Raw genomic sequence first — 24189 nt, 5'->3', positions numbered from 1 at the left:
CCTGTGGGGTGTCCTTGATGATTTAATGATAGAGGTCGTAGTGAAAGATGGGAGGCCTCTGGAAGGACCCAGCACGGTGGTGCTGGAAATGGGTATCGAATGAAGGGAAGGTGGGCATCAAAGACCCAGCATGTCTGGATCTATCCTGTGCGGGGGCTGCGTGTGCTCGGGCTGGGTTTGGGGGACGGGACCGGGTGGGCTCCCGTGGGTATACCTGAGTGTGCCCCCTGGGAACACCAGGGCCTGGGTATGTGACGCGAGCATGATGGGGGAGCCTTGGGTGGGACTCTTAGTGGTTTAGACGAAACCGAAAGACGGGTATAGTGTCCCTGTGTGACAGGAAGCTCAGCAAAGGAGCCAGGGATTTGCTTCAAAATAGTCAGGGCAGGGAGGGGGCATGGGTGGGGGGAGAGCTGAAGTCAGGTTGACCATGAGTTCATGCTTGTTAAAGCCAAAAGGCCCTTCGGGGTGCAGTAGACTTTCCTCTCTGCTTTCCTACATCTCCACATTTTTCCATGATTTAAAAGATGCCCCGAGAAGTTTTGCTTTGATGGAGAAAATGTAGATGCGTGCAGAATGTGGATTCCTGTGCCCTGTGTGTGTGGCAGTGAACAAGGGTGGCAGGTTGGGGGCCCAGCATGGGGGGTGGGCTCGAGGCAGCAGCCTGAGTCAGGGTCTCAGGGGGTGAGTGCGTGTTGGGCGGGGCCTTGGGCCGTGTGCGTATTGCCCTGTGCGGGATGGCCAGTGCGGGTTGGTCTGGAACACGTGTGCCTGAGGAAAAGGCCTGTAATGCTGTGAGGTAATCGCCTGTTATTTTTAGGGAGTAAATAACATCTCTCATGGAGCAGGTTATGTGGCTCCACGGGCTCTGTCTGTGTCCGCTAATGTGCACTTAAAATTTGAGGGTATTCAGGCCTCCCAGGAGAGCCTGTTAAGAACTTTGTCATTATATGTTTTTCCTTTATGATGAACTACCCCTAATCCATTTTTAGCAAAAGCAGGGATGATTGCTGAGTGTGTGTGTGTGTGTGTGTGTGTGTGTGTGAGTGTGTGCTGTTTCTGTGTCCAAAGGCAAGATTTATGATTATAGAACAGACAGTAGCTTGCTCTCTCCGTTTTATTTTTTTTTAATTGTTTTCCTTTGAAATTCCAGACTTAATGTTTTGTCTGCTTTCAATCTGACCCTCTTTGGAGAGCTACATGTTGTGTGTGTGTGTGTGTGTGTGTGTGTGTGTGTGTGTTTTCACCAGAGAGAGATTGAGAGAGCGAGAAAGAGAGAGAGAAAGAGAGAGAGAGTGCTGGAAACAAAGAATCTTTGTCTGTAAGCTGTAGCAGGCAGGAAACCCCAATCCCGAGGGAGCTGAGCCAGCCAGCCCTGTCCTGGAGTCAGACTCCAGCTCTCTGAATTCAATTTGACAGCTTGTCTGGGACACTTTCTAAGTAACCATTATCCTTCCTTTCTCTGAGTAAAAGAACTGTTATTTTTTTCCGTGGGTGTGCTGTGTGCGCTGTTACCGCATGTGTGGGTTCCACAGCGACTAGAACACACTCTCTCTAAATTATTGGAAACACTTAGCCTGTTTCCTAAGACAAGTGTAAATTTGTTCCAGGATAACGATGCAAACGGCTTTCCGTGTTGCACGTTAGAGGCAGGTAAAGGGATTTCGCTGGGGCATTTTGTTTAGTCCCAGTTACGGCACGAATCCCCTTATTTGAAGGAGCTCTTCCATCTCAGGAATAATTCAAATTGTGTACGTTTTATTCCTTCGAAGATTTTTTTTTGAAATATATATAAATATATCTTCCGATGATCGTTCCCCTCAGTTTCTGTGTTTGATTGATTAATTGATAATTTTTAAAGAAATCTACCACCATAGGTCTCTCTCATCTCGGGGAGGGAATTCCAAGGTAGGTGGGTGTCAGCCGTGAGCCCCCAGGGTTTGAGACAGGCAGGCACAACTGGGTGACCCCCTGGAGTAAAGCAGGCACTGCTCTCCTTTCTCCAGCCACTCACATCAGTTGACTGCCGCAACCTCATGAGGGATCGTGAGGCAAAACCCGCCCTTTCCGGAGTGTGCAAGTTTGCAGGCTGTCCAGGTCCCGCCAAGCAGGATGGACAGAGGTACCGTCCAGCGCGGCCTGGGTCACTTCGGGGTCTGGGTGGAGTGACAGCTTGGCCAGCAGCACAGTTTTTACCCATTTAGGTTCCGACCAAAAAAATGTGTCCTTCAAATGTGAATGGATTCCTGTCTAGACCATTTCAAACAGAACTTTGAATGTTTCCCGTTCTCCCATTGCCTGACATACCATCCTTGGCTGTCTCGCTGCCACCCCAATCCACACCCTATGAGCCACACTCACTCTTGGTGGCCCAGGTCAGACGATGTCTCCTCAACCACCCCTGCCCCACGGCGCTTTGCTTGTACCCACTGTCTTCCCAGTGAAGCATCCGACAGAGTATATCCAACAGCCTTTGGTCTTGCAAGACCTGATGCATCTTGGAGGCAGGGACAGTGCCTTAGAAAAGGCCATGTATGTATGTATGGATGGATGGATGGATGGATGGATGGGTGGATGGATGGGTGGATGGTTGGATGGGTGGATGGATGGGTGGATGTTTGGATGGGTGGATGATGGATATGGATGGATGGATGGATGGATGGTTGGATGGATGGATGGATGGATGGAGGGATGGATGGAAGGATGGATGGAAGGATGGATGGAAGGATGGATAGATGGGATGGATGGATGGATGGGATGGATGGAAGGATGATGGATGGATGATGGATGGATGGATGGATGGAAATTATAGACAAATTGCCTTAAACTACTCCCCAAGCACTTACTGTAAAACTCACCCTTCGTGATGTTTCTAAATCCAAGAGTGATGTTTTGGCCTCGTCCACTGCAAAGATGGGCTCAGGACTTGCCTTTCCCTTTCTGCCACAATTTCTCCTTCATTTGACCCCAACATTATTCCTCCCAGGCTGTGATTGGTCCCACCCAGAAGTAGAGGGAAGAGCTTGCCGAGAGCAGATTTCAGTAACAAGGTGATGGTTCCACATCACCGCCTTTTGCCCCATTTTTTATCAGCTTACACTCCCCTTGGAGGCCCTTCAGATTTGGGTCCTTTTGCTACGGGTGCCACTGAGAAAGAGGCCAAGGACAGGACCAGGACAAGGGAAAGTCATATTGCAGGAAAGGTTAACTCCTACTCATTCAACCCTCCTTTCCTTACCTTTCTTATCAACCCCCCCGCTGCCGCCCCATAACGATAACAACTGCCATTGATTGAGGGCTTATTCTGTGCCAAAAACTTTTCTATTCACTTCATTTTTACGCTTCCTAACCACCTTATGTAGTTGGTATGATTATTATTCCCATCTTGCATATAAGAAAACTGGGGCACAGGTGCGTTAAGCTCAAATGACAATGCTAGTAGGAATCAGAAAGCAGCACAGAGCCTGTTACCGCAGCCCACTCCCCACCCAGGCAGTGCCAGGCCCCCAACTGCATCTCCCTCTTCCATCCAGCACAACATGGAACGGCCCATTTCTTCCAGGAAGCTGATGTCATCTAGTTGTTAAGATGATATGGTGAGATTCACTGATTTCTGCTATGGTCCTCAACTCATGACCCTCGCTCAGGGTACTCGGTTCTTGCATTTCAAGAAGCATATTAGGTGGCTTCACAGATGTCTTTTTCTTTATTGTGCTTTGTAATTTACACAACATTATACATTTTGTGTGTTTAATATTATATTTTTAAAAATCAAAGAAAGAAAGAAGAGATTTAGAAAAGGAAATGTTATCCTGAGTAACACTCTGTTGATCAATAAGGATTGCAATAAACGTAACTTAAAAAAACAAGGGTGGTGGATATTAGCTCGATACATCTAGTTGTGAAATTTCCTCAAATTACAAGAGGTAGGCAAGGCCTTGCCTCAATAAGCTTCACTGACCCATGGCTCTCCAGGAAAAGGAAGGAGATCAGCATCACCTGGACCATTTTAAAGACACAAGCCAGGCTGCTCCAGCATCCCAGCCTACACCCCCTTCTCCATCCATAGGTGCCCTTGGTTGGCGAAGTTGGAGCTGAGTGTTCTGAGAGTAGGCGTCTCCCACTGCTTATGAAATTCTCGCCCCACACATCACCCCACCACCGAGAGCCAAGTTTTACTTGAATACTTAACAGAGACAAAATGTGCCTTCGTTGCTCTGCATGGGCATCCTTTCTGCCATTGCACCATTGGTCTCTCCTCTTCCCTGTGCCAGCAGGCATCCTGGCCCCTGGTATTGTTCCTGGCTGCTTCGAAGTGCCCACTTTGGCCTTCCTGCCCCCTTGGGCATCTTTCGTCATGTTTATCAAAACTGCTCTTCCATGCTTCCTCGGAGAATCTGATAGGCGCCACCGTTCTCTGCAACGTCAGTGAAGGTGACAGTGAAAACATGAACCCTGTTGCACCTTAATAAAGAAAAACGCTTTATGTAAACCTCAGAGTGGGAGGGGAAGAGGTGCAAGGCTGTGGGAAAGGTATTTGGGGCCAACTTGACCTCCAGAGCACCCCTGCAACTGGACTCGGCCAGACAGCTGCTCCACCCGCCAGTGCCAGGGAGGGGTATCCCGGCGGTGGACACTCGGTGGGTGAGGTGGAGTGCCACCACAGCTCCACTAACTTGTCAGTGGCGTTTCACACTTACTGAGTGGGCCGTTTGGGTTTTGCATTTCCAATTCATCTCCAGACTCTTGACTACTATTATTTTAGCCCTCCCGTCCCTACCAGGTTTCACTTTGACTCAGACATATCATCCCATTCCAGATTATAGAGCTCCGACTCAAAATGAAATTGGCCTTGGTTGATGTAACTCCATTTCCATGACCGCAGGGTCTTGGTTTGTAATAGAAGCTGGAAGTGATGGCTGTTAGCTGTGTTGAGGAGTGGGGGTCCCAGAGTACTCTGGGAAGAAAAGGCGAGGTCCACAAGTGCTCTAGGTAATCCACTGGTGGCCACCTCCACACAGAATCTTCCAAATGCATTTGTTCTGCAAAATACACTGATTTTTAGAAATTCTACAGAGAGGTTGTTTGAGGGTCAGTAGTTGCTGAAAGTATTTAAAAGAAGTTTGTTTATTCCCACGCTCGTAAACCAAACTTTTCTCCATCTCTCTTCCCCTCTCTCTCCCTCCCCTCTCCCTCCCCCCCTTCCCCACCCCAGAGAAAGAGAGGAGCTTTTCTCCTGCCAGACAGAGGTATAGGGACTTGGGGAATCTTCTCGTGAAAAGCCAGGGCATAGATAGCATCATTTGTTATCTTAAGATAAAAACCTTTCCCAAGTTCTTTTTATAGATGTAACATCATACTCTCTTCAGAGAAGCCCATATCTAAGATAATAAATAATTATTTCTCATGAAATATCCTTTTGAGAGAAGATAAAGTCTCTGAGGAAGAAATACTATGGTTAGAAACACTAACCCACATGGGCTTCTCCCCTCCAGCTTCAGAGATCTGTAAGCAATCCCATGTGAGGATCAATAAAAAGTTTAACACACCTCTGATGAAGTTCAAATTCGTGTGTTAGGCACATTCGAAAGAGAAAGTGGTAAATTACGCGAGATTATTACTTTATCAAAATCCAGGACATCCTTCAAAGCCCAATTCAAGTCCCACCCTCGTCAGGATACTTTTTCCTTACCCACAAAGACTACAGTCTCTTCTCGGGACCCTCTCTCAGTCACTAGCCATCAATGGACCTAATTACAGATTATCTTATCGTCTTTAATGGTGAGTTTTGTCCTGTATCCCTTTTTTCCAGCCCTGTAGATATTCAGTAAATAACATTGACAGCTGATAGATTCACTGGGGAAGGAAAATCTAGTTTGTCAATTTAATTAAATATTTACTCAATCCTTCTGCTTCCCTAAACAAAGAACCAGAAGAAATTAGCCTTGGTTGACACAAGAAAGATTAACTTCTTCCCAAGGAATAAAACTCTGGAAAAGAAAATCAGCTATAATCTTAGAAGACATTTGGAGTGTGTAAAGCATTTTCACATGCATGATCTCATTGATTCTCAAAAGAACCCTGTGAGGATTAAACAGGCTATTTGCTTTTCCAAATTCTTAAATTTTAGGAGAATCGTTTTTTCCCCTGTTGCGGATAGGTTGACAGATTCAGAGAGATTGTCACTTGCCTCAGTTCACACAGCTCATAACTGGCAGAGATGGGTGGGGAACCAAGGAGTTCTGAACCTCAATCTAGAGTCTTTTTCCATGGCAGTGAACTGTTTCCCTGTTTGGAATGGAATAAAGAGAAATCATGGAATTCCTTCCCATGAAAATCTTTAAGAGCCCTTAATAACACCACAAATGACCTTAGACTTGATAAGATTTAGGAACCCCTCTTCCAAAGAAATGAAAACCGTTCTTGGTATAACTATGAAAACTCTCCGAGCTTCAAAAGTCTTTGGCCTGCCCAATATCCTAGAGGAGTTGAGAGAAAGGCAGTTTTTCTGCTATGAGTCATACTTTCAATTTCTATTAAAATTCTTATATGGCCACATATGCTTTCTCTCAGGCTTTGGGCCTCCAGGCCTGTGCTAATTTGCATGTCTGGTTTAGATAATGACTGAAGTCCCCTCCAGCCTGAAAAGAAACCTCAGATTCTATTATATAAGTGAGACCACATTCCACCTGCCCAGAGTTGATGGTTGTCTTTAACTCCTGTGCTTTTTGATGTGTGGGTGCAGGACACAGAGGTGGGAGTGTTCCAGGGCTCACCTGCCAGGCCACAAAGATGGAGTGTTCCTTCAGGGAGAACTCACCTGTCCTCTTCTCAACCACACTGACCCCTCAGAAACGCCCTTTCCTGCAAAACGCTTCAGAGGCAGGTCAGAAACAAATCCTAGGAAGCGCTGGGATTTTAAGTTTCTTCATTTGAATGGCCTTCCTAAGTCAGTGTGATTCTAAGACAACAGAATTGGCAATTACCCTGATTCTAAATAGGCAAAAAACTGGTGAACTCTTTAATAGACTAAGCTCATCTCGCCTTTTACTATCTCTCACCCAGACATCAAAACGATACTGTCAAGTTTTTTAGCTTATTTTTTCGTCTTCCAACATAAAGTAATTCTCACAAGGTAAAGAGCTGCTAACGAGGGATTGCCTTTCCAGAAGGGCTTTGAAATCAGTGTTGGGCGACCCAGTCACTTTTCATAAGAAAATTATGGCACTGTGGAGAGCTTTATTTCCATAACATTAGATAGGTCAAGTCTTTGTTCAGATTGTGTTGTCAGCGAGGCCCTCCCTGTCCCAGCACTATCTGCTCCCCTTCACCTGTTTTCTTTTTCTCCATACCACTCACCACCTTCTTATATACGATGTCGTTTACTATTTGTTTTGAATGTCAGCTCCCAGAGCAAGGATGTATGCCTGGCCACCATTGTATTCTCAGCACATAGAACAGGGCCTAGCACAATTGTAGACATTCAATAAAATGTTGTTGAATGAATGAATGTGAGTGGGATGTGAGGTATTAGCTAAGCCCAATAGCTGGTGCTGGGAAGAGGAAGAACCTGGGGGCAAGAGAAGGAAGCAAGGTGATAAGATACAGTCTGTGTCTTCCCAGAGATGCTCACCAAGAAAGGGGCATAAGTGCACAAAGAATTACACCAGGAGGCTGAACAAGATGAGGGCAATAAACGCGAGACCTTCACCGGTGAGCCTTTGCAGAACTCTGGAAGAAAGATGCAGAAGCTGAATCATGCAACAGATGCAAGACCATCCCGTATCGCCAGAGAGTGAGGGCGACCCAGCTGAGGAACGCGGATGGGAGAGGATCAGATCCGGGCTCTCAGCAGAGCCCAGGGGGCTAAACACAGACTGCTTCTCATTCACCTTCAAGCCCTCTTACCTAAGGCAGCTGTTAGGTTTTCTTCTTCTGACCCAGAATCCTCTTAAACCTGAGGCAGATTTGACCCAGGAAGGCTGCAATTTAGTTGCGTCTGCATGGCCCAACATGGAGGGGAGTTTGGGCAAACACCCAATTAACTGAGTATAAATTGCTTTTCCACACAAGGCGGGCCCCCAAATCCCACTTCGAGGCCTCATCAAAATAAAGAGGTCGTTTAGACTCGTGTGTCATTTAGACACAGAGCCCACGGGAGGGACGAACTCGAGCGAGGGTCCCGGCCTGGTGGGGAGCCTCGTGAGACCGTGGCGAGGCTGTGCCCACAAGGGTGCCACTGGCCTCTCCAAATTCTCATCCTTGAAAGCCATCCATTCTTCAAGCATTTCTCTCACGTGTCCTTTCTTCCCTTTGCACGTGGAATGTCTTAAACAGTAGTTTTATTCTCCTCCACGCAGCGGGGCCGGCTCTGAGGCTGAGGGGCTGTTTGGATTCCAGGACAAGATCCTTGAGCAAAGGAAATCTGATCCAGGATGTTTTTTTTCTGTGCGTTCCAAGTTTAAGGAAAGCCTTCCCTAGATATTGCCCTCCTCCTGAGATCTCCGTAGAAGCCAAGATCCTCTGCTGCTCTTTAGAACATAAGATGCCCCTGAGGTAAAGGCCGAGCTACCCTTATAGACGGGGTTGAAAGGAGGTGAGGACCCAGCTTGGAGCTCCAGGGCTGGCTGGGCAGGGAGCTGGGGGAGCGGACCGTCAGGGGAGCAGGAAGGATGCCGGGTGAACCCTCAGCCTGGTAATATACCAGCAGGCACCAGCCAGAGCCAGCTTCCCGGCCGGCGATTCTAAACTGGGATACAGGATAATCCATTTCTTCTTCTAAAAGAGAACCAGAGTTTATTCTGATTTGGGAATCACTGATCTCGGAGCACAGGAATTATTCTTCCTTTTTTGCGCTTCTCTTCATTTTCAGGGCCTCCTCTAATGACTTTTGAACCTCAGTTCACCAAGGTCAGCATCTTAGAGGTGCAAACAAGATGGTATAGACCACGTGTGTACTGTGTATATTTTTACGTTGCCATTTATCGAATGCTTATTTAATCCCCTTAACAATCCTATAAAGCATTTGTTATTAATCCTTTTTTTATTGTGGTAAAAGTCACATAATATAAAACATATTATTTTAACCATATTTAACTGTACAGTTCAGTGACACTAAGTACATTCACATGGCTGTGCAGCTCTCGCCGTCATCCGTCTCCCGAATTCCTCACCTTCCTAAACTGAAACCCTGTCCCCAGCAAACACGGCCTCCCCGTTCCCACTCCCGCCGGGGCCCTGGCAGCCACCGGTATGCTTTCTGACTCTATGAATTTGACTATCCCAGGGACCTCGTATAAGTGGAATCAAACAGTATTTGTCTGCACCTCATGTATATTGGAATGCGTTCTTAAGGCTAACTTAGAGAAGCAGAACCTGGGGTTCAAAAGGAGGAACCCTTAGACAGAGATTGTTTGGCACAGTAGATGGCTGAGCTGGGGTCCCAACCCAGGGTGGACTGATTCTAAACGCCACATCGTAACCACCGACCTGCCCGAGAGAAAGGATGTCTGCACTAGGGCGTCCTCGCCCTCCACGACCTTCCATAGCCCGGGCGCCAGTCGCCTTTGCACAGCTTTGGAGGTGGGAGGCCAGGCCAACCGGTCAGACATCTGGTAGTGGTCGCCGGCAGGGGTCGTATGGAGACAGTGGCAGACAAGGGGCCGGTCCTGAGTTGAGAAGGTTCGGTAAGCAGGGCAGGCTGTCCCGGGTGGGCACTGCAGGAGGGAGAGCCCAGAGGGAAGCAGAATGGGGTTGGTGGCCAGTGGGGCCCTGCTTCTCCTCAAAGGCTGGGCCTCTTCTAACCCAGGGCCTCAGAGGGAGGAGGGGTTTGGAGGAACATCTCGTCCTCTGCCAGCAGCTAGGATGTTGCCCCCGTGTACAGGCTTCCCTGTATGGGGGAAAGTCTGGGCGATGCGTCTTCCTCCTGGCGGACTTGGCTCTTTTTTGGGAAGTTTGGGGCTTTGGGTTCAGGGTCCCCTTTATTAGAGCTTTTCTCCTTTGGCATCCTCAGTCTTCCAAGAAAAGAGGTCTGGATCGGACTGAGAGAAGCTTCTGCCCTGAGCAGGGGCGGCCTTGCCCGTTCTGCTGAAAGGTCTGCACTTAGAAGCCGGCCTTTCCGAGGATGAACAGGACTATAGGTACTGCCAACCAGAAATTCGAAGAGAAGTCTCAGAGAAAATCCATCTTTTTCTATCCAGTAATCGGGAGCACGGTCTAATGTCATACGGGATGAAGAGAGAGGCTTTTGTGCTGGTGTCTCTGCCTCTTTGGCCTCCAGGTGAGGGCATGAGAAAGTGTGGAGCTGCGCGTTGCCTGGGACATTGGGCTTTCAGACAGTGAACCGTCGGCATCCGAGCAGAAAGAGATGTCTTTCCGGAGATGTTTGGCCAGGTTTCTAGGACCCGTTTAACAGCTTCACACAGAAGCTGAGTTAACGCTGGGACGTCTGCGAGAAAGTCACGTCCAGAGAAAGTTTTCCCCTTCCCACAAGGACTTTTCAGAAAAAAATCTCCATGCTAATATTTCTCCACCCCGGGAGGCTCTCCTGGAATCTAAGAGGCCATTTAGGGTCAAAGTCAGCCGCACCGGGCATCCCATGATGGAGATACTGTTCAGACTGTTATATACTTGAAGCTGAATTACCCACAATGCCTGGCAGTGCCCAGATTCCCCAGAATAAGGCTCTGGTCTCTCTTTGCTTTGGCAAAAATTGATCTCAGGACCGCCTGAAACCATAAGCTCCAGGCAGAGCCCTTCTGGGAGGACTCCTCTGAAGAAGCATCACAGTAAGATTCGTCATCAAGCCAGGGGTACCAGCCTTCACTGAAGTAAAAAGTGAGGGTCAGAATAGGGGTACTTTTCTGCTGCTCAAGCGTCTGCCACCACCCAGAAGTTCTGAGACCAGCCGCTCTGTGGGTCTCTAACGGTCACATTTTTGCCCTCTGTGCCCTTGGCCACTCCCTTAAGTGTGTGTTTTGAGAAGTCAGTTCTCAGAAAGCAGACAGTATGCACCCTTTTCAGGGTGGGGGGGCCCAGGGCATGCTCAGGCTGCCTTGTGGCCGGGCACACCCCACTGGAGAGCAACCCACGTGCTGACGGGCAGCCGAGGGTCAGGGAGCTCTGGCACAGTCGGGCGTCAGGCCCGGGGAGGGAGAGTGTTTGTGCAGGAATATGAGTCGTTGGGTAGCTCCGGGTCCAGGATTTTCCATGTTGGTTGTAGACATATTTCTGTCTGTGTGTCTGGGACTAGAGCTGACCACACAGCTGAGTTCTCACTGGTATGACTTTTAGGAGGAAAACAAGCCCTCGTTTCAACAATGACGTTGTTAAAACATATATGAAACAAAAAGCAGGCCACCTGAATGAATGGCGTGTAGCCCTGGGCTTCCTGTGGGGACAGGTCTCAGCCTACGCCCTGTCATACAGGGACTGTTGTCCATTCTGCTCAGAGGGAAACCAGGGTTAACAGTCTATAGTCATCCATCTCCCATCACCCAGACTGGAATGCCCTGAAGACTTCATTTAGTGGGGAGCAGCTAGGGTAGAGGCTTTGAATTCTCTCCAGCTAGGAAAAGAGTGAACAACAAGAGGAAGTGTGTATATTTAGCAAGAAGGAGAAAATAATTGGCCCAGTTATTCATTCATTCAACAAATATTTAGGGGGTGCTTATTCTGGGCTGGGTACTGTTCTAGGTGCTTGGTTCTATCAGAGAACAAAAGAGGGGTCCCTACCCTTATGGACCTGACGTTCAGGTGGGAGATGTGGACAATAAACATCATGGATTAATTATTGATTAAATTAGGTGATAAGTGGAAAAATAAGAAGTAGAGCAGGGTAAGGCGGATGGAAGCAGGAGAGGGGGGTTAATGTGTATTTGGTAGGGCTGGCAAACGTGTTTCTGGGTCTGAACATTTTAAGGTATTTAATGATGCAAACACAGTAATAATGTTACTTGCTAATATTTACCGAGTTTGATGCTGTGCTGGGCGCTGGGCCAGCTGTTTGCTTGGATATCTAATTTAATCTGCAAGGCTGCCCCAGTACTTCCAATCTCTAAGGCGGAATGCCAGACCTTAGCTCTTGATGCTGGCCTTCTCCATCTTCAGCTTTGTCTTTGCAGTAGGACTTACTCCAAAAACACTGGCTTTCATGTCAATCTTCCATTTAGGAGATGACCCCACAAACCCCAGGGCCCACAGAGAGCGTTTGTTAAACTCCCCAGTAAATGGACCCAGGTGTCCTTTGTAGACTCAGGTGCCAGTGGCAGGATTTTCCATGCAGGTGGGTAGGAATGAAAGAGCACATGGGAGGGAGCCTTGTGGCCTTTGCTGCTCTGATTCTACACTCTGCTCCGGGACCCTCAGCTAAAGACGCCCGCTCACGGCACGGCCCGCTGCTGTTTATTGCTCAGTTAACTCCACAGGAGGACACAGTTCAGGCTGATGGCTGGTGGCCTCTCTGTTTCTGTCCCTTGCTTTTTTCACCTACTAGGGGACTTTAAGTTTGGTTGGGACCTCGAAAGTCCTCCCGGTCAGGCTTCCCCTCCCAACCCCCAAGGCATCACGGGAAAGATGGGGCTGCCAGACACTTCTCTGATAAAGCATCAACTTCCAACATGATTGGGCACTCAGAGAAAGATCCAGCCACCACCCGCCCTCTGTTGGTTAGAGGGAATTCTTCCAAGCATTCTCTAACTTTTGCCTGTCTGCAGTGCCCCCAGAGCTAGAATAAAAGAATAGGAGGAAAAGTTGGCAAGACGTCAAGGATAACTATAGCCCAAAGCCATAATTTGGACTAAGAAAAAAGGTTTTTCTGAACGAATATAACATAGCTTTAGAGAAGATGCAAGAGAGGATGGAAGCCTCCGGTAAACTAAGGATTGAGAAGAAACGCTGATTAGAAAACTCTGAGTCAGAGATATTATCAGTGCAGTAAGTCAGAAGTTAAGTCACACCAATTCCTGGAACTTAGCGATGTGCTTTTTCTCTTTCATGAATTTGTCACTTTCTATTCCACTTTCTGTTCCGTTCCTGCTAGATTCATCTCCTTCCCCCGGCACCCACCCCATCCATCCATCTTACACATCACCACGAGCTGCACTCTCCACCACACCCTGGGTCCGTGGTATTGCCACCTGCCCCAAGCCTCTCCTGGTTTCTTCCATGGCCTGTAATCCAGAGCCATTAAGCTGGCTGAGCGGCCGTGGACCTGGCCATGAACCTGGCCTCGGCCCTCTCTTCCGTGTCCCCCCACTGCAGTCCCACAGCCCCAAGCGTGGTTCCCCGCATCCGACACGTTAGCATCTCACTGCTCACTTCCGCCATATGCCCGCCGGGTATGCGCACTCTCTCCTTCCCAAAGAGGCCTCACTCAAGTCACCCCAGACCCAGTCACACTAGCCTCTCCCTCCTTCACCCCCAGTATCTCCAGCACTCCTTTTGTACACCACCCATATTTCTTCACAATCTGTTATCGTCTCCTATTTAAAGGCAAGCACTGGGGACTTGTGTCATATTCGTTCACATCCACTGTATAGCCAAACACACAATACATGGCAGAAATCAGTCCCAGATAAATTGCTGGAGGCCTAACCAGCATCCCCCTCCACCAAAGAGAAATCTTGGAAGAACCCGGCCTTTCCTCGAGGATACCCCAGCCTCGCACACACTCTGCAGACCCCTGCAAGACAGCCCAGAAGATACCCATGAGAATCTACAACCGCATCCCCAGCTTGAAAACAACTTAGGTTCTTTGTTTGTTTTTGTTTTATTTTGTTTTTAAGCAAGCACAAGAATCTATTTGCAGGAGGAATTGTGAAAAAAAAAAGTCAAAGAAAAATAAAAACAGACGACTCAAACGAGCCGAGCTTTGTCTCTCTTTTGCCCCCTTCCCTCCCCTTCCTCCCATCTGCATCCCCCTCACTTTCTGTTTTGCTTTTCATGCCAATTGCTAAAGACTGTAATTTTAAAACTGCACTGGCTTTTCCAGAGCCAGGAGGAATGTGCATCCGCACGTGGATTTTTCCACAAGGAAATCATTCCTGTCTTTTGGTTCTTCTTAGCCAGAAACAACAAGAACAAGCCATGGGACCAGCCGGTCCGTCTTTGCAGTTCTTATTCTAATTCGTTTGAGAGGCTCCGAAGGGGTGGAGGGGGATGGTTTGCGTTTCACCCCGCCTGACCGTTGTTTGATGAGGTTTGTGCTCCATTTGTTCAGATGTTTTTTATGGTTTCTTTGTTGTCCATGGAAAGACTTTGAAAGTCATCATTCTGTATCCTTAAGCTCTTCTGCTATTCCTGCTCCGTGTCTCAATGGGACTCACACCATGAGAAAGGAAAGGAGGATGTTTCCAGCCAGTCGGTTAAGCAATTTCTGAACGGGGTTAGGGAGGCATGTGTATTCTTTCAAGAAAGGGGTTGGGATCACAAATGTTCCATGTCAATGGAGTGTCCGCCAAGGCGATCTGGAAACCTCTCTGCACTTCCAGGCAGGAAGCATCTCTCCAGCCCCTCGTTTCTGGTTCCAGCCACATCTCTGGCTTTTTTCCTTTCTCTGTGGTCATTACCCAGCCCTCTTCACTATCAGCAAAAAAGCATGAGAGGCCGAGGAGAGCCCAGACGTGCCCACAGCATCAGTGTGCTGGAGTGAGGGGTTGGAGCCGCCACCAGGGTCCTCACTGCAAGACAGTCTGCCCGTGAGCCTTTAATCTGGACGTGACCCATCTCTCCAGAGCTGCTTAAAGGGCTTTGCTATACAGCTTCAGACATTTTTTTCTTGCTAAACTTAGATGATATTTGTAGAATGCCTTATAAGATGCTTCACACGTGCTATCTCATTTGATCATTACCTGTCTTCATCCGTTCCGGCTGCTGTAACAAAATACCATAGGATGGCTGGTTTACAAACAAAAGAAACAAACTTCTCACACTGCTGGAGGTTGGAAGTCTGAGGTCAGGGTGCCAGTGTGGTCAGGTTCTGGTGAGAGCTCCCTTTTGGATTGCAGACACCTGACTTCTTTTTGTGCCCTCCTATGGCAGGAAGCAGGCAGACATGCTAACTCTGTGACCTCTTCTTGTAAGGGCACTAATCCCATTCATGGAGGCTCCACCCTCATGACTTAATTACCTCCCAAGACCCCCGCATCCCAATACCATTCCACTGGGGGGATTAGACATCAGTGTATGAATTTGTGCAGGGGACACAAATATTCCGTTGATAACATCAGCACAACCCTGTAAGGTAGGTAAATCATGTAAATTTTTATTTCCGTATTTTAAAAAATTGAGGCCCAAGGATGTCTGGATTCATCCAAGGTCTCACAACAAATGATGGAAGGACAGAATTTGGAACCAGCCCTATGACTTCAAATTCAGGGTTCTTTCCATTACTTGGGCTCCCAATCAGTGTGTCAATGTTCCTTCCATTCATTCCCCTTTGTCCCAGGGGAAGAGTACACTTCTGGAATTTAGTGATGCTTGAAAAGTTATTGCAGAATTCTCCAGTCACTAAATGACAATCTTCACGCAATCTTTCTAAAGAGCAGGAGATGCTGATGTACCTCTATTTGTTTTTTCCATTAGACCCTTCCTATGACTCAGTCAGGAGAGGAGGATGGGGCAATAACATGAATTCTGGTCTCAACAAAAGTAAGTAAACGTCACCTTATTCTTTGGGAAGAAAACCTTTTTCTGAGGACGGGGTGGAGAACAGGGTCATAAGATAAAGGAGGAGAGGAGTGAGCATTTTGTTTTCCTGCTTTTTGAATGGCCATCAAAATTAATTGCCAAGGTAGGACCTGTCAGTGATACCTAGTCCTGGAAAGATGGGATTTTCACTCAGACCTGTGAGTTTTGTTTCATTGCATTTGGCCTTAGAATTTTTGAAGTTGGAAGCTTTCTCTCATGAAAAGGTCTGTATGAATGAAAAATCATCAGATTCGGACTCTGTCGTTTAAGTTACGACAATGACCCTCTATGGCTTTGCTTTTCTAATTGTCAAGATGGAGTTATACCAACATCTCTACCCCAATTTCATGAAAGGCCGAGAGGGAGGATAACCTGATGAGGGGATGGTAGGGGTCTGACACATCAATTTGTGCTGAAATCTGACCCAAAGTCTTCCATTAAGGGAGTAGCGGGAAAGACTGATTCATGTGGTCCCGACCCAGAATGTGTCAATCTTGCCATCTCTAGGAAGTAAAATATCAAACACAGAAATGGATGGTGAAGGGAATTCTTTCAAGAAAGAGGTTGGGACTGAAAACTAATGCCAGCAATAACCACCATCCCTTTTAATAATATGCCTTATCTGTTTACTCTGCCCCCAGCCCTTGGCCCTATGGGGCACACAGTGTTGAATCAGACATGGACCAATCTCTCAGGCAGGGGACAGGAGTCATGCACACATATAACTCTTTCCCTCTGGGTGGTATCAGGAAGACCAAGTGGACCTGGGGCCATATGATTTGGCTTTGCAAGGAGAGGCAGGATTTGGACCCGCAGCAGTGGGGCGGACTGGGCCTCCCAGGAGAGGTGGGGCCAGGGAAAGACATCAAGGCTGACATGTCTGACAATCAGGAGGACTTGGGTTCCTGGGGTTTAGGATGCACGAAGGGAAATAAGTCTGGAAAGGTAAGGAAGGGAGGGCAAAGATGCCAGGAAGATAGACCTCAATGCTTCAGTCGACAGTGAGTCACTAAGGTTTTTGGATGGTGGGATGTAGTGTTTTAGGGAGATGAAACTGGCTAGATAGCACTTGATGGGTCGGTGGGAAGAGAGAGAAGTGGGCTGCACGCCAGTCAGATGAGTCCATAGACGGTGCAAGAAGCAGTGCAGCTCTAACATGGAGACATGACGACAGGGGTGGAAAGGGTGTACCTAAGAGATGCCATGGAGGGGAGCTCACAAACATGGAAACGCAGGAGCAGGTGACCCGTGCTCAAATGTCACCTTCTCCTTCAGGACCTTTCTAAATTTTCATTAAAAATGAAATCCGCAGCCCCGATACCGTTAGACATGCTCTTCTACATACTTACTGCTTTTTATCATTGTCTCCCCATTAAAACAGGAATCACTGGTTCAGTGCTGGGTTCTCTAGTATCGAGAGCAGTGCTGGCACAGAGTAGATTCTGGATAAATATTTATAAAATAGAATGAATAAATGAGTAGCGTGAGCGAATGAATGAATGAGAAAGCACATTTGTCCTCCTTCCAGGGGGGGGCGTTGGACGAGGTGTTCCCCTCCCCTCGTGGAGAATGGCCCCACTTACCGTATTTCTCTTCTTGCTGCAGGTCCCCCCCTTGCAGGAGCACAAACAATGAGTAAGAATACTGAACAGCGGCCCCAACCAGGTACCTGTCCATGATGTGTGAACCCTCCTTTGCTTCCTATGTGGCCCTTGGTCCCACATGGTCAGCAGAGGAGGATTTAGACAATATACGGCATTTGTGTCTTTCATAGCATCCTATATTTGACACTATAATAGATCTGTGAATTGGGTACCTGACACTGGAATCACATAGAGACTCGTGGAATATCAGAGGTGAAAGGAGCCTGAAGATTAAAATGCCTCACATTGTAAAATAAAGAAACTGAGGCCCAAAGAGGTGAAGTGATTTGCGAAAAGCCACACGGCTGGCTTATGGGAGAACTAGAGCTACCATCCCAGACTCCCAAGTTGCTTGACCAAACGTTCCCTGTGGGGGATCTACTTAATTAAGGCAGAGGAACTGTTAAAACCATGGAATTGGAGACTCTTAGTATGGAAGGAGAACCTAGAGACATCTAAGTCTACAACATCCTCCTGTAACATCTCAGTCTTATGATTACCTCACCTCCACTTGAATACCTTCAGCAACGGGGAGTTCACTACCTGGCTAGGCTCAATTCCACCATGTGAGCCAAAGTCCCCCTCCCTGTATCTTCCATTCAAGCTTTCCAGTTTGCCCTCAGGAGAGGTCTTCCTCCCATTCTCTGTGAAGGTCCTTCATGTACCTAAAGACAGCTGTTGTGCCCCTTCCAAGCCCAGCTTGGTCTTCTCTGTGGGACAGAGCTAAGAGTGAGCTCCAAACAAGCCACTGCTTTGGGATGGACAGACATTGTTTTCCATCTCCACTGAGGATAAGCGAGAGAAAGTTGACCTACATTTCCTCAGGAAGGCTGAGAATTTGCTGACTGTGAAACACACATCAGACAAAGAGGACTTGACATAGGGGATTTAAAGAATCCCCAACAACAACGAAATTAGACATTACCTGCCCCAAATATTTTAGTTGTCATACCGTGTGGATAAACAGAGGTAGACTAAGAGGGCTTAAGGACTCTTCAAGTTAATTTGTGGTTGTAAGCAAAACCCCCAAAATCGTGTCGATTTTTAAAATTATAATTATGAAAATTGTAAAGTATCAAACTTACGATAGCAGGGCCAAGTTGCGATCCAGGTCTCCACCGTGATTCCCTCGCCTGAAAAAAAGAAGATAAACCTCACATAAGTCAATATTGCCAAGATTTCTTTTATGCCTAAACAATCACATAAGTTTTAAGTAAACTGAGATATTAAGAAGAATCATTTCATAGCTAAAATCCAAATTCTGGTTGCTGTTGACATTTCCAAGCTTAAAATCAGAGAAGGTTATTCTAGAAGGGAACTGGGGAATCCAGGAACCCAACCCATCATTTTGCAGATGAGAAAACCGATACCCAGAGATTGTCCGATGAGTTATTTAGTTTATAACTTTGCTGGGCTAGAACCCAGGCTGCTTGATTTCTGGGCATGTGTTTCTGCTACATCAGTAAAAGAGAGACGTGTAAAGTTGTCAGTAATAGTTAGAGCTATTAAAGTCCAGTCATCATTAGACTTCTCTAGGCCCATTTAATAAGCCATACTTCACCTTATTCATGACGATTGAATATTAGCTAGCTCCCTTCCAAGTGGTTTTACTATTCTGTTTTAGGTAATGACAGCATTACCTACAAATTTTAGACACCAAGTATGAAAAAATGATACTATTTCACGTTGTTTCTGTAATTACGGGGATAAAGACGGTAACTGGTCAAGATCTTTGAGGTCTGCAAAAAAAGGCAGTGCAATTTTCTGAAATCAGGCTTTCCTATGATATTGAAATAAAAGTGTAAACCCTTGGGGTATTGTCATTGTTAATGCTGTTGATTCTATCTTTTTAATAACAGTGAAGCAAATTTCCTTTCTTGTTTCCTTAGATCCATATCAGATCCTGGGCCCGACCAGCAGTCGCCTAGCCAATCCCGGTGAGTTTCCTTTGACCTGAGAGGTCGTCTTCCAGAATGTTCCATAGCTTTGTGTGGTCACAGGGACCTCCTAGGTGTCCTCAGTTCAGACACCTGACCTGGGAGTAGCATGTACTTCTTTCCTTGAAATGTTCGACCCCTGTTTCTCTGGTGCACACAGGAGAGGACAGGACTTGTCGTGATGGTGATAATGTCCGTTAGCTGGAGATGCTTCTGGACAACAAACATTTTAGCCCTGTGTATCTGCACTGAGGTTGAGATAAGTTTCAGTAGGGAAAGATGGGGGGTGGGGTACCAGGAAACAGTTCCAGCCAGCTCACGGCAATCTTCCTCACGTAAGCGAATACATATTCCAAACGCGCTTTAGTCTTGACTTTAGAAAGTATTGCAGCGTTATCTGGCTACATGAAAGAGGTTGCAACTAAAATGAACTTGACAGTGTATTTTAAGGGTCTGTGATTAAGCTAACTCTCAAGAGAGCTCTAAACGAAACTCACCTCCTGTGTGAGCTAATAGGCCCTTGGCAATAGTGAGACGGGCACCCAGGGAATTCCCGCTGCCTATGTCTCCAGGCCGGTCCTGCTCAGAAGGCTGGGAACGCACCAGCTCCCTCTCCTCTGGTTTCCTCTCTGCCCAAGTTCTTCTCTGTAGAGCTTAGAGCCAAGAGCCAAGCACGAGGGCTTAAGGAACAGTCCAGGTCCCATCAGCCTAAAGCATTGTCACACCTTCCCCCCGGGACCCTGAGGGACTTCAGCACTGAGTAAAGAGAAGACAGTGATTCAGGCCTTTGTAGAGGAAGAGAGTCAGCACCTTGCCCAGACGGGTGGGGAGTGGCTGGCCCAAAACCACACAGCTGGTTCTGGGCGAACGTCACCTGGCCCGGGGCAGATTAGCTTACCATCTAACCTTGCTGATCACACCAGCGTCAGGGGCCAGTGGGCTCTGACCGTAAAAATAAATCAAGGGATTCTTAACCAGGGTGAGAGGACCCTTGCACTTCGGAAATTAGGTTCTGACTTCCCAGGCTGAGCCTCTGTTTCCTCCTGTCTGCCTCGCTGCCTGCAGGGAGCGGGCAGATCCAGCTGTGGCAGTTCCTTCTGGAGTTACTGTCGGACAGCGCCAACGCCAGCTGCATCACCTGGGAGGGGACCAACGGGGAGTTCAAAATGACGGACCCCGATGAGGTGGCCAGGCGCTGGGGGGAGCGGAAGAGCAAACCCAACATGAATTACGACAAGCTGAGCCGAGCCCTCCGATACTACTACGATAAAAACATTATGACCAAAGTGCACGGCAAGAGGTATGCCTACAAATTTGACTTCCACGGCATCGCCCAGGCCCTGCAGCCACATCCCACCGAGTCGTCCATGTACAAGTACCCTTCGGATATCTCCTACATGCCCTCCTACCACACCCACCAGCAGAAGGTGAACTTTGTCCCTCCCCCCCCGTCCTCCATGCCGGTCACTTCCTCTAGCCTCTTTGGAGCAGCGTCACAGTACTGGACCTCCCCCACGGGTGGCATCTACCCCAACCCCAATGTCCCCCGCCACCCAAACACCCACGTGCCCTCACACTTAGGCAGCTACTACTAGACGCTTCATCACCGGTGGCCTTCTCGCTGAAGTCCCCCTCCTCACACTTCTTGTTGGACATACGTGGCCTTGAAGAGAAAACAAAACTGGATGCTCTCTCTTGTTGGATAGAACTTGTGTACCTGTTCTTTAAAAACGATTCTTTTTTTTTTTTTTTTAACGTTGGTAACTCCTGCTTCCTCTACCTTGAACAAAGAGATGGATAACTCCATGGGCCAGTATGCCAGTTGGGAGTCTCAGGCTCCTGTCAGCCTACGAGTTGAATATTTAGATTACTTGGAATAGTTGTGTCATGGTTCTGGGAAAGAAACCGTAGATTTATACTTTTAGGACCAAAGCAGTTACTTATCGACACACGGGTCTCATCTTGGACCTTGAAGGGTTCATAGGATAAAGAATCATGGACTTAACCAGTTATGCTCTGGTTTGAGACTTAGTGAAAATAGAGGCAGGAAGCTTATCGTCTTATCTTAGGAAGACCTAACTCAGTGGATAGCAAACTGGAACATTGGTTGTAAGGCTAGTGAAGTTTTCACCCAACTGGAATTTCAGAGAAAGAACAAGTGTGTATTTAAGAAGCCACGGGCATTGCAAAATCTTTCTCAGTGGGCAGTAAATATGCACTAGGCTGACCATTCTCTCTGGAAATAGTCAAGATATGAACTAAGAAATGTTAATGCAAATGCAGACATTCCTGAAAGCCAGAGAGTTAAATAACTTTTTTTTTTTTTTAAATAATGACAGTGGGTCCCAGAACTTTGAAAAGTCCTAGGGATTTCTAAACACAAACAGATTCGCAAGTGCTGTGCGCTTGTCAGATCAGTCCAGGGTCCACCAACCAGAAGGCAACTTACTGTATAAATTATGCAGAGTTATTTTCCTATATCTCGCAGTATTAAAAATAAATAATTAAAAAGTGAAAAAGAGTAAAGAAACGAGTTGACCTCGGTCACAAATACAATGTTACTATCAAATCAGTCGTTATTTTTTTTTAATGTAATTTGTACATCTTTTGTCAATCTGTACATTTGAGCTGTTTGTATGTTTTTTATAGCTGGTTTTTAAAAAAGCATAATGTGACTTATTGCGGAAAAGAACACAGGACGTTCAAGTCACTGACTTACTAGAAAGAGAACCACTGGTGTTGTTATTTAACAAGTGAGCAGAAGCAAATCAAGGCAAACTCTTTAAACCATTCCTGCTTTGGAGATGTTTGTAAATAACCGAACTGCAACAATCATAACTTGGAAAAGAACAACCAAACTTTCCCTTGTGCGTACAAGGGATCTTCCTGCCTTATATAAGCAATATATTTTTTAGATATTAAAATATATATAATTTTGCAGGTAATCATTGACTTTTTTAAACTATATTAAGTGTTAAGCTGACAACTGTCAATGAAGACTATGTTGTACAATAATTTGACTAAATAAATTGTGCCTTTTTCTCTCAGAACCGAGGACACCGTTTTCTTATTTACAACCAGCATTCTCTCCCCTGCCCCCACCAGGTCCAAGGGTTTTCCCAGGGGAAGTTTCCTACTGACGTCTTCTGGCACCATGAAAACTTTTTCACACGTACATACAGCAGAAAGTCTAGGATCAATTCGGTTTGTATTGCTGTTTGTATTAGTCAGGGTTCTCCAGAGAAACAGAACCAATGGGATTTATACGGAGATTTACTATGAGGACTCGACTCATGTGATTCTAGAGGCTGAGAAGTCCCCCGGTCTGCAAGCTGGACACCCAGGAAAGCCAGTGGTGTGTAATTCTAGGCAACTAGGGAAACTAGCTGATGGTGTAAATCCCAGTTCAAGGGCAGGAGAAAAGTCCCACCTCAAGCAGGGAGCCAGGGGTGAATTCCTCCTTCCTCTGCTCTTTGCTCTATTTCAGACCCTCCGTGATTGGATGAGGTGCTCTGGCCGGCGTTGGAGAGGGGAGTCTACTTCACTGAGTCCACACATTCAATGCTAATCTCATTCAGAAACACCCTCACTTACATACCCGGAAATACTGTTTCATCTTGGCCACCGTCAAATGGATACTTAAAATTAACCTTCACGTTGTGCCTAATGTTTGCAGAGATTTTTTTTTAATATTATTTAAATCTTCCTCCAGCCTAAAAGGGTTTTATAGGATGACAGCCAAGGCCATGGAGAGTCTGTGTCCAAGAACCAGAAGAAAGCAATCAGGTCCATCCAGGATAGACCTCATCCGTTGGACTTCACTCTTGCATCACTGAGCACCTCAGACCCAAGTGGCCATCCCCCTGATACTCCAGCAGAGAATCAGACGGCCCAGCTGCCTCTGGTCCTTATCAGGAGCTTATGGCCCATGTGGATTTTTAAGATCTTTTTTCTTCCCAAGGAAGAAACCGGCCTCAAATCGTTTCACTGTTAGTTAGCTCATTTTCATTTCCTCTATTTTATAATGAAAACGAAGGAGGTTTGGAAAGTCCTTGATGTTGTGAGAAATTAGACTCACAACATTGATCACCCTGTAATCTTCCCTGGGTGACAGTGAGTACCTTCTAGACAATTTGTCTACCTAAACGAAAGGAGACATGTCCCAGTTAAATTTTTTAACTTGCACCCTGCCATTAAAAAACGTAAGCAGGGCTTCCCTGGTAGCGCAGTGGTTGAGAGTCCGCCTGCCGATGCAGGGGACACGGGTTCGTGCCCCGGTCTGGGAAGATCCCACATGCTGCGGAGCGGCTGGGCCCGTGAGCCATGGCCGCTGAGCCTGCGCGTCCGGAGCCTGTGCTCCGCAACGGGAGAGGCCACAACAGTGAGAGGCCCGCGTACCGCAAAAACAAAAACAAAAAACCAAAAAATGTAAGCAAATATTCTCAATGTATGCACATTAATTTATAAAGCATATATAAAACTGTTACATTATTATTATCTACCTTATAAAACAAACACAAAATAAGTTTAAAGAGTGATATAAAAATAAATTGTAACTGAAATTCTAATGGTTTCTTCCTACTTTCATTGTATTGCATATCTCCCACTGTCAACACTCAATAAGAATGTTAGTCTTTAGAGGAATAAATATGTATGTATACACCTGTATGGGTTTTCTAGTGGACTTCTAAGAAAGAAGAGAATAAAAATTTGATATAAGTGGCCTAAGCATAGAAAGAGAAATGATAAAGGCCAGGGATGTTTAAGAATTGTCTAGCTGGATTCTTTTGCGAATCTTTTTCTCAGCCAAGTAATTTTCCCATCAATTTGGAAATCTGCTAAGTAGTCATTTGGGGAAACAGAGGCACATACCTCTGACTGCTGTGAGAAGGATGGGATGCTGAGACCCTGGAGAGGTCACC

General features: G+C 46.8%; 1 protein-coding gene across 2 annotated transcripts in view; it reads left to right on the top strand.

Annotated features, from left to right (window-relative positions):
• FLI1 (Fli-1 proto-oncogene, ETS transcription factor) overlaps nucleotides 1-22311 on the top strand; it is a 121547-nt gene extending 99236 nt beyond the window's left edge. For both annotated transcript variants that reach the window (XM_060017679.1, XM_060017681.1), the window contains 4 exons: nucleotides 15583-15648; nucleotides 17293-17352; nucleotides 19220-19267; nucleotides 20333-22311. In XM_060017679.1, coding sequence (XP_059873662.1) covers nucleotides 15583-15648; nucleotides 17293-17352; nucleotides 19220-19267; nucleotides 20333-20862 — 704 coding nt within the window. In that variant the 3' untranslated portion in view covers nucleotides 20863-22311. The remainder of the gene's footprint in view (nucleotides 1-15582; nucleotides 15649-17292; nucleotides 17353-19219; nucleotides 19268-20332) is intronic.
• Nucleotides 22312-24189: the final 1878 nt, after the last annotated feature.

The sequence above is a fragment of the Delphinus delphis genome, chromosome 8 (genome assembly GCF_949987515.2).
Source record: "Delphinus delphis chromosome 8, mDelDel1.2, whole genome shotgun sequence".
In the NCBI taxonomy this organism is placed as follows: domain Eukaryota; kingdom Metazoa; phylum Chordata; class Mammalia; order Artiodactyla; family Delphinidae; genus Delphinus; species Delphinus delphis.
The sequence above is the reverse complement of the archived record's forward strand: the minus strand, read 5'-3'. Positions and strand labels throughout refer to the sequence as shown.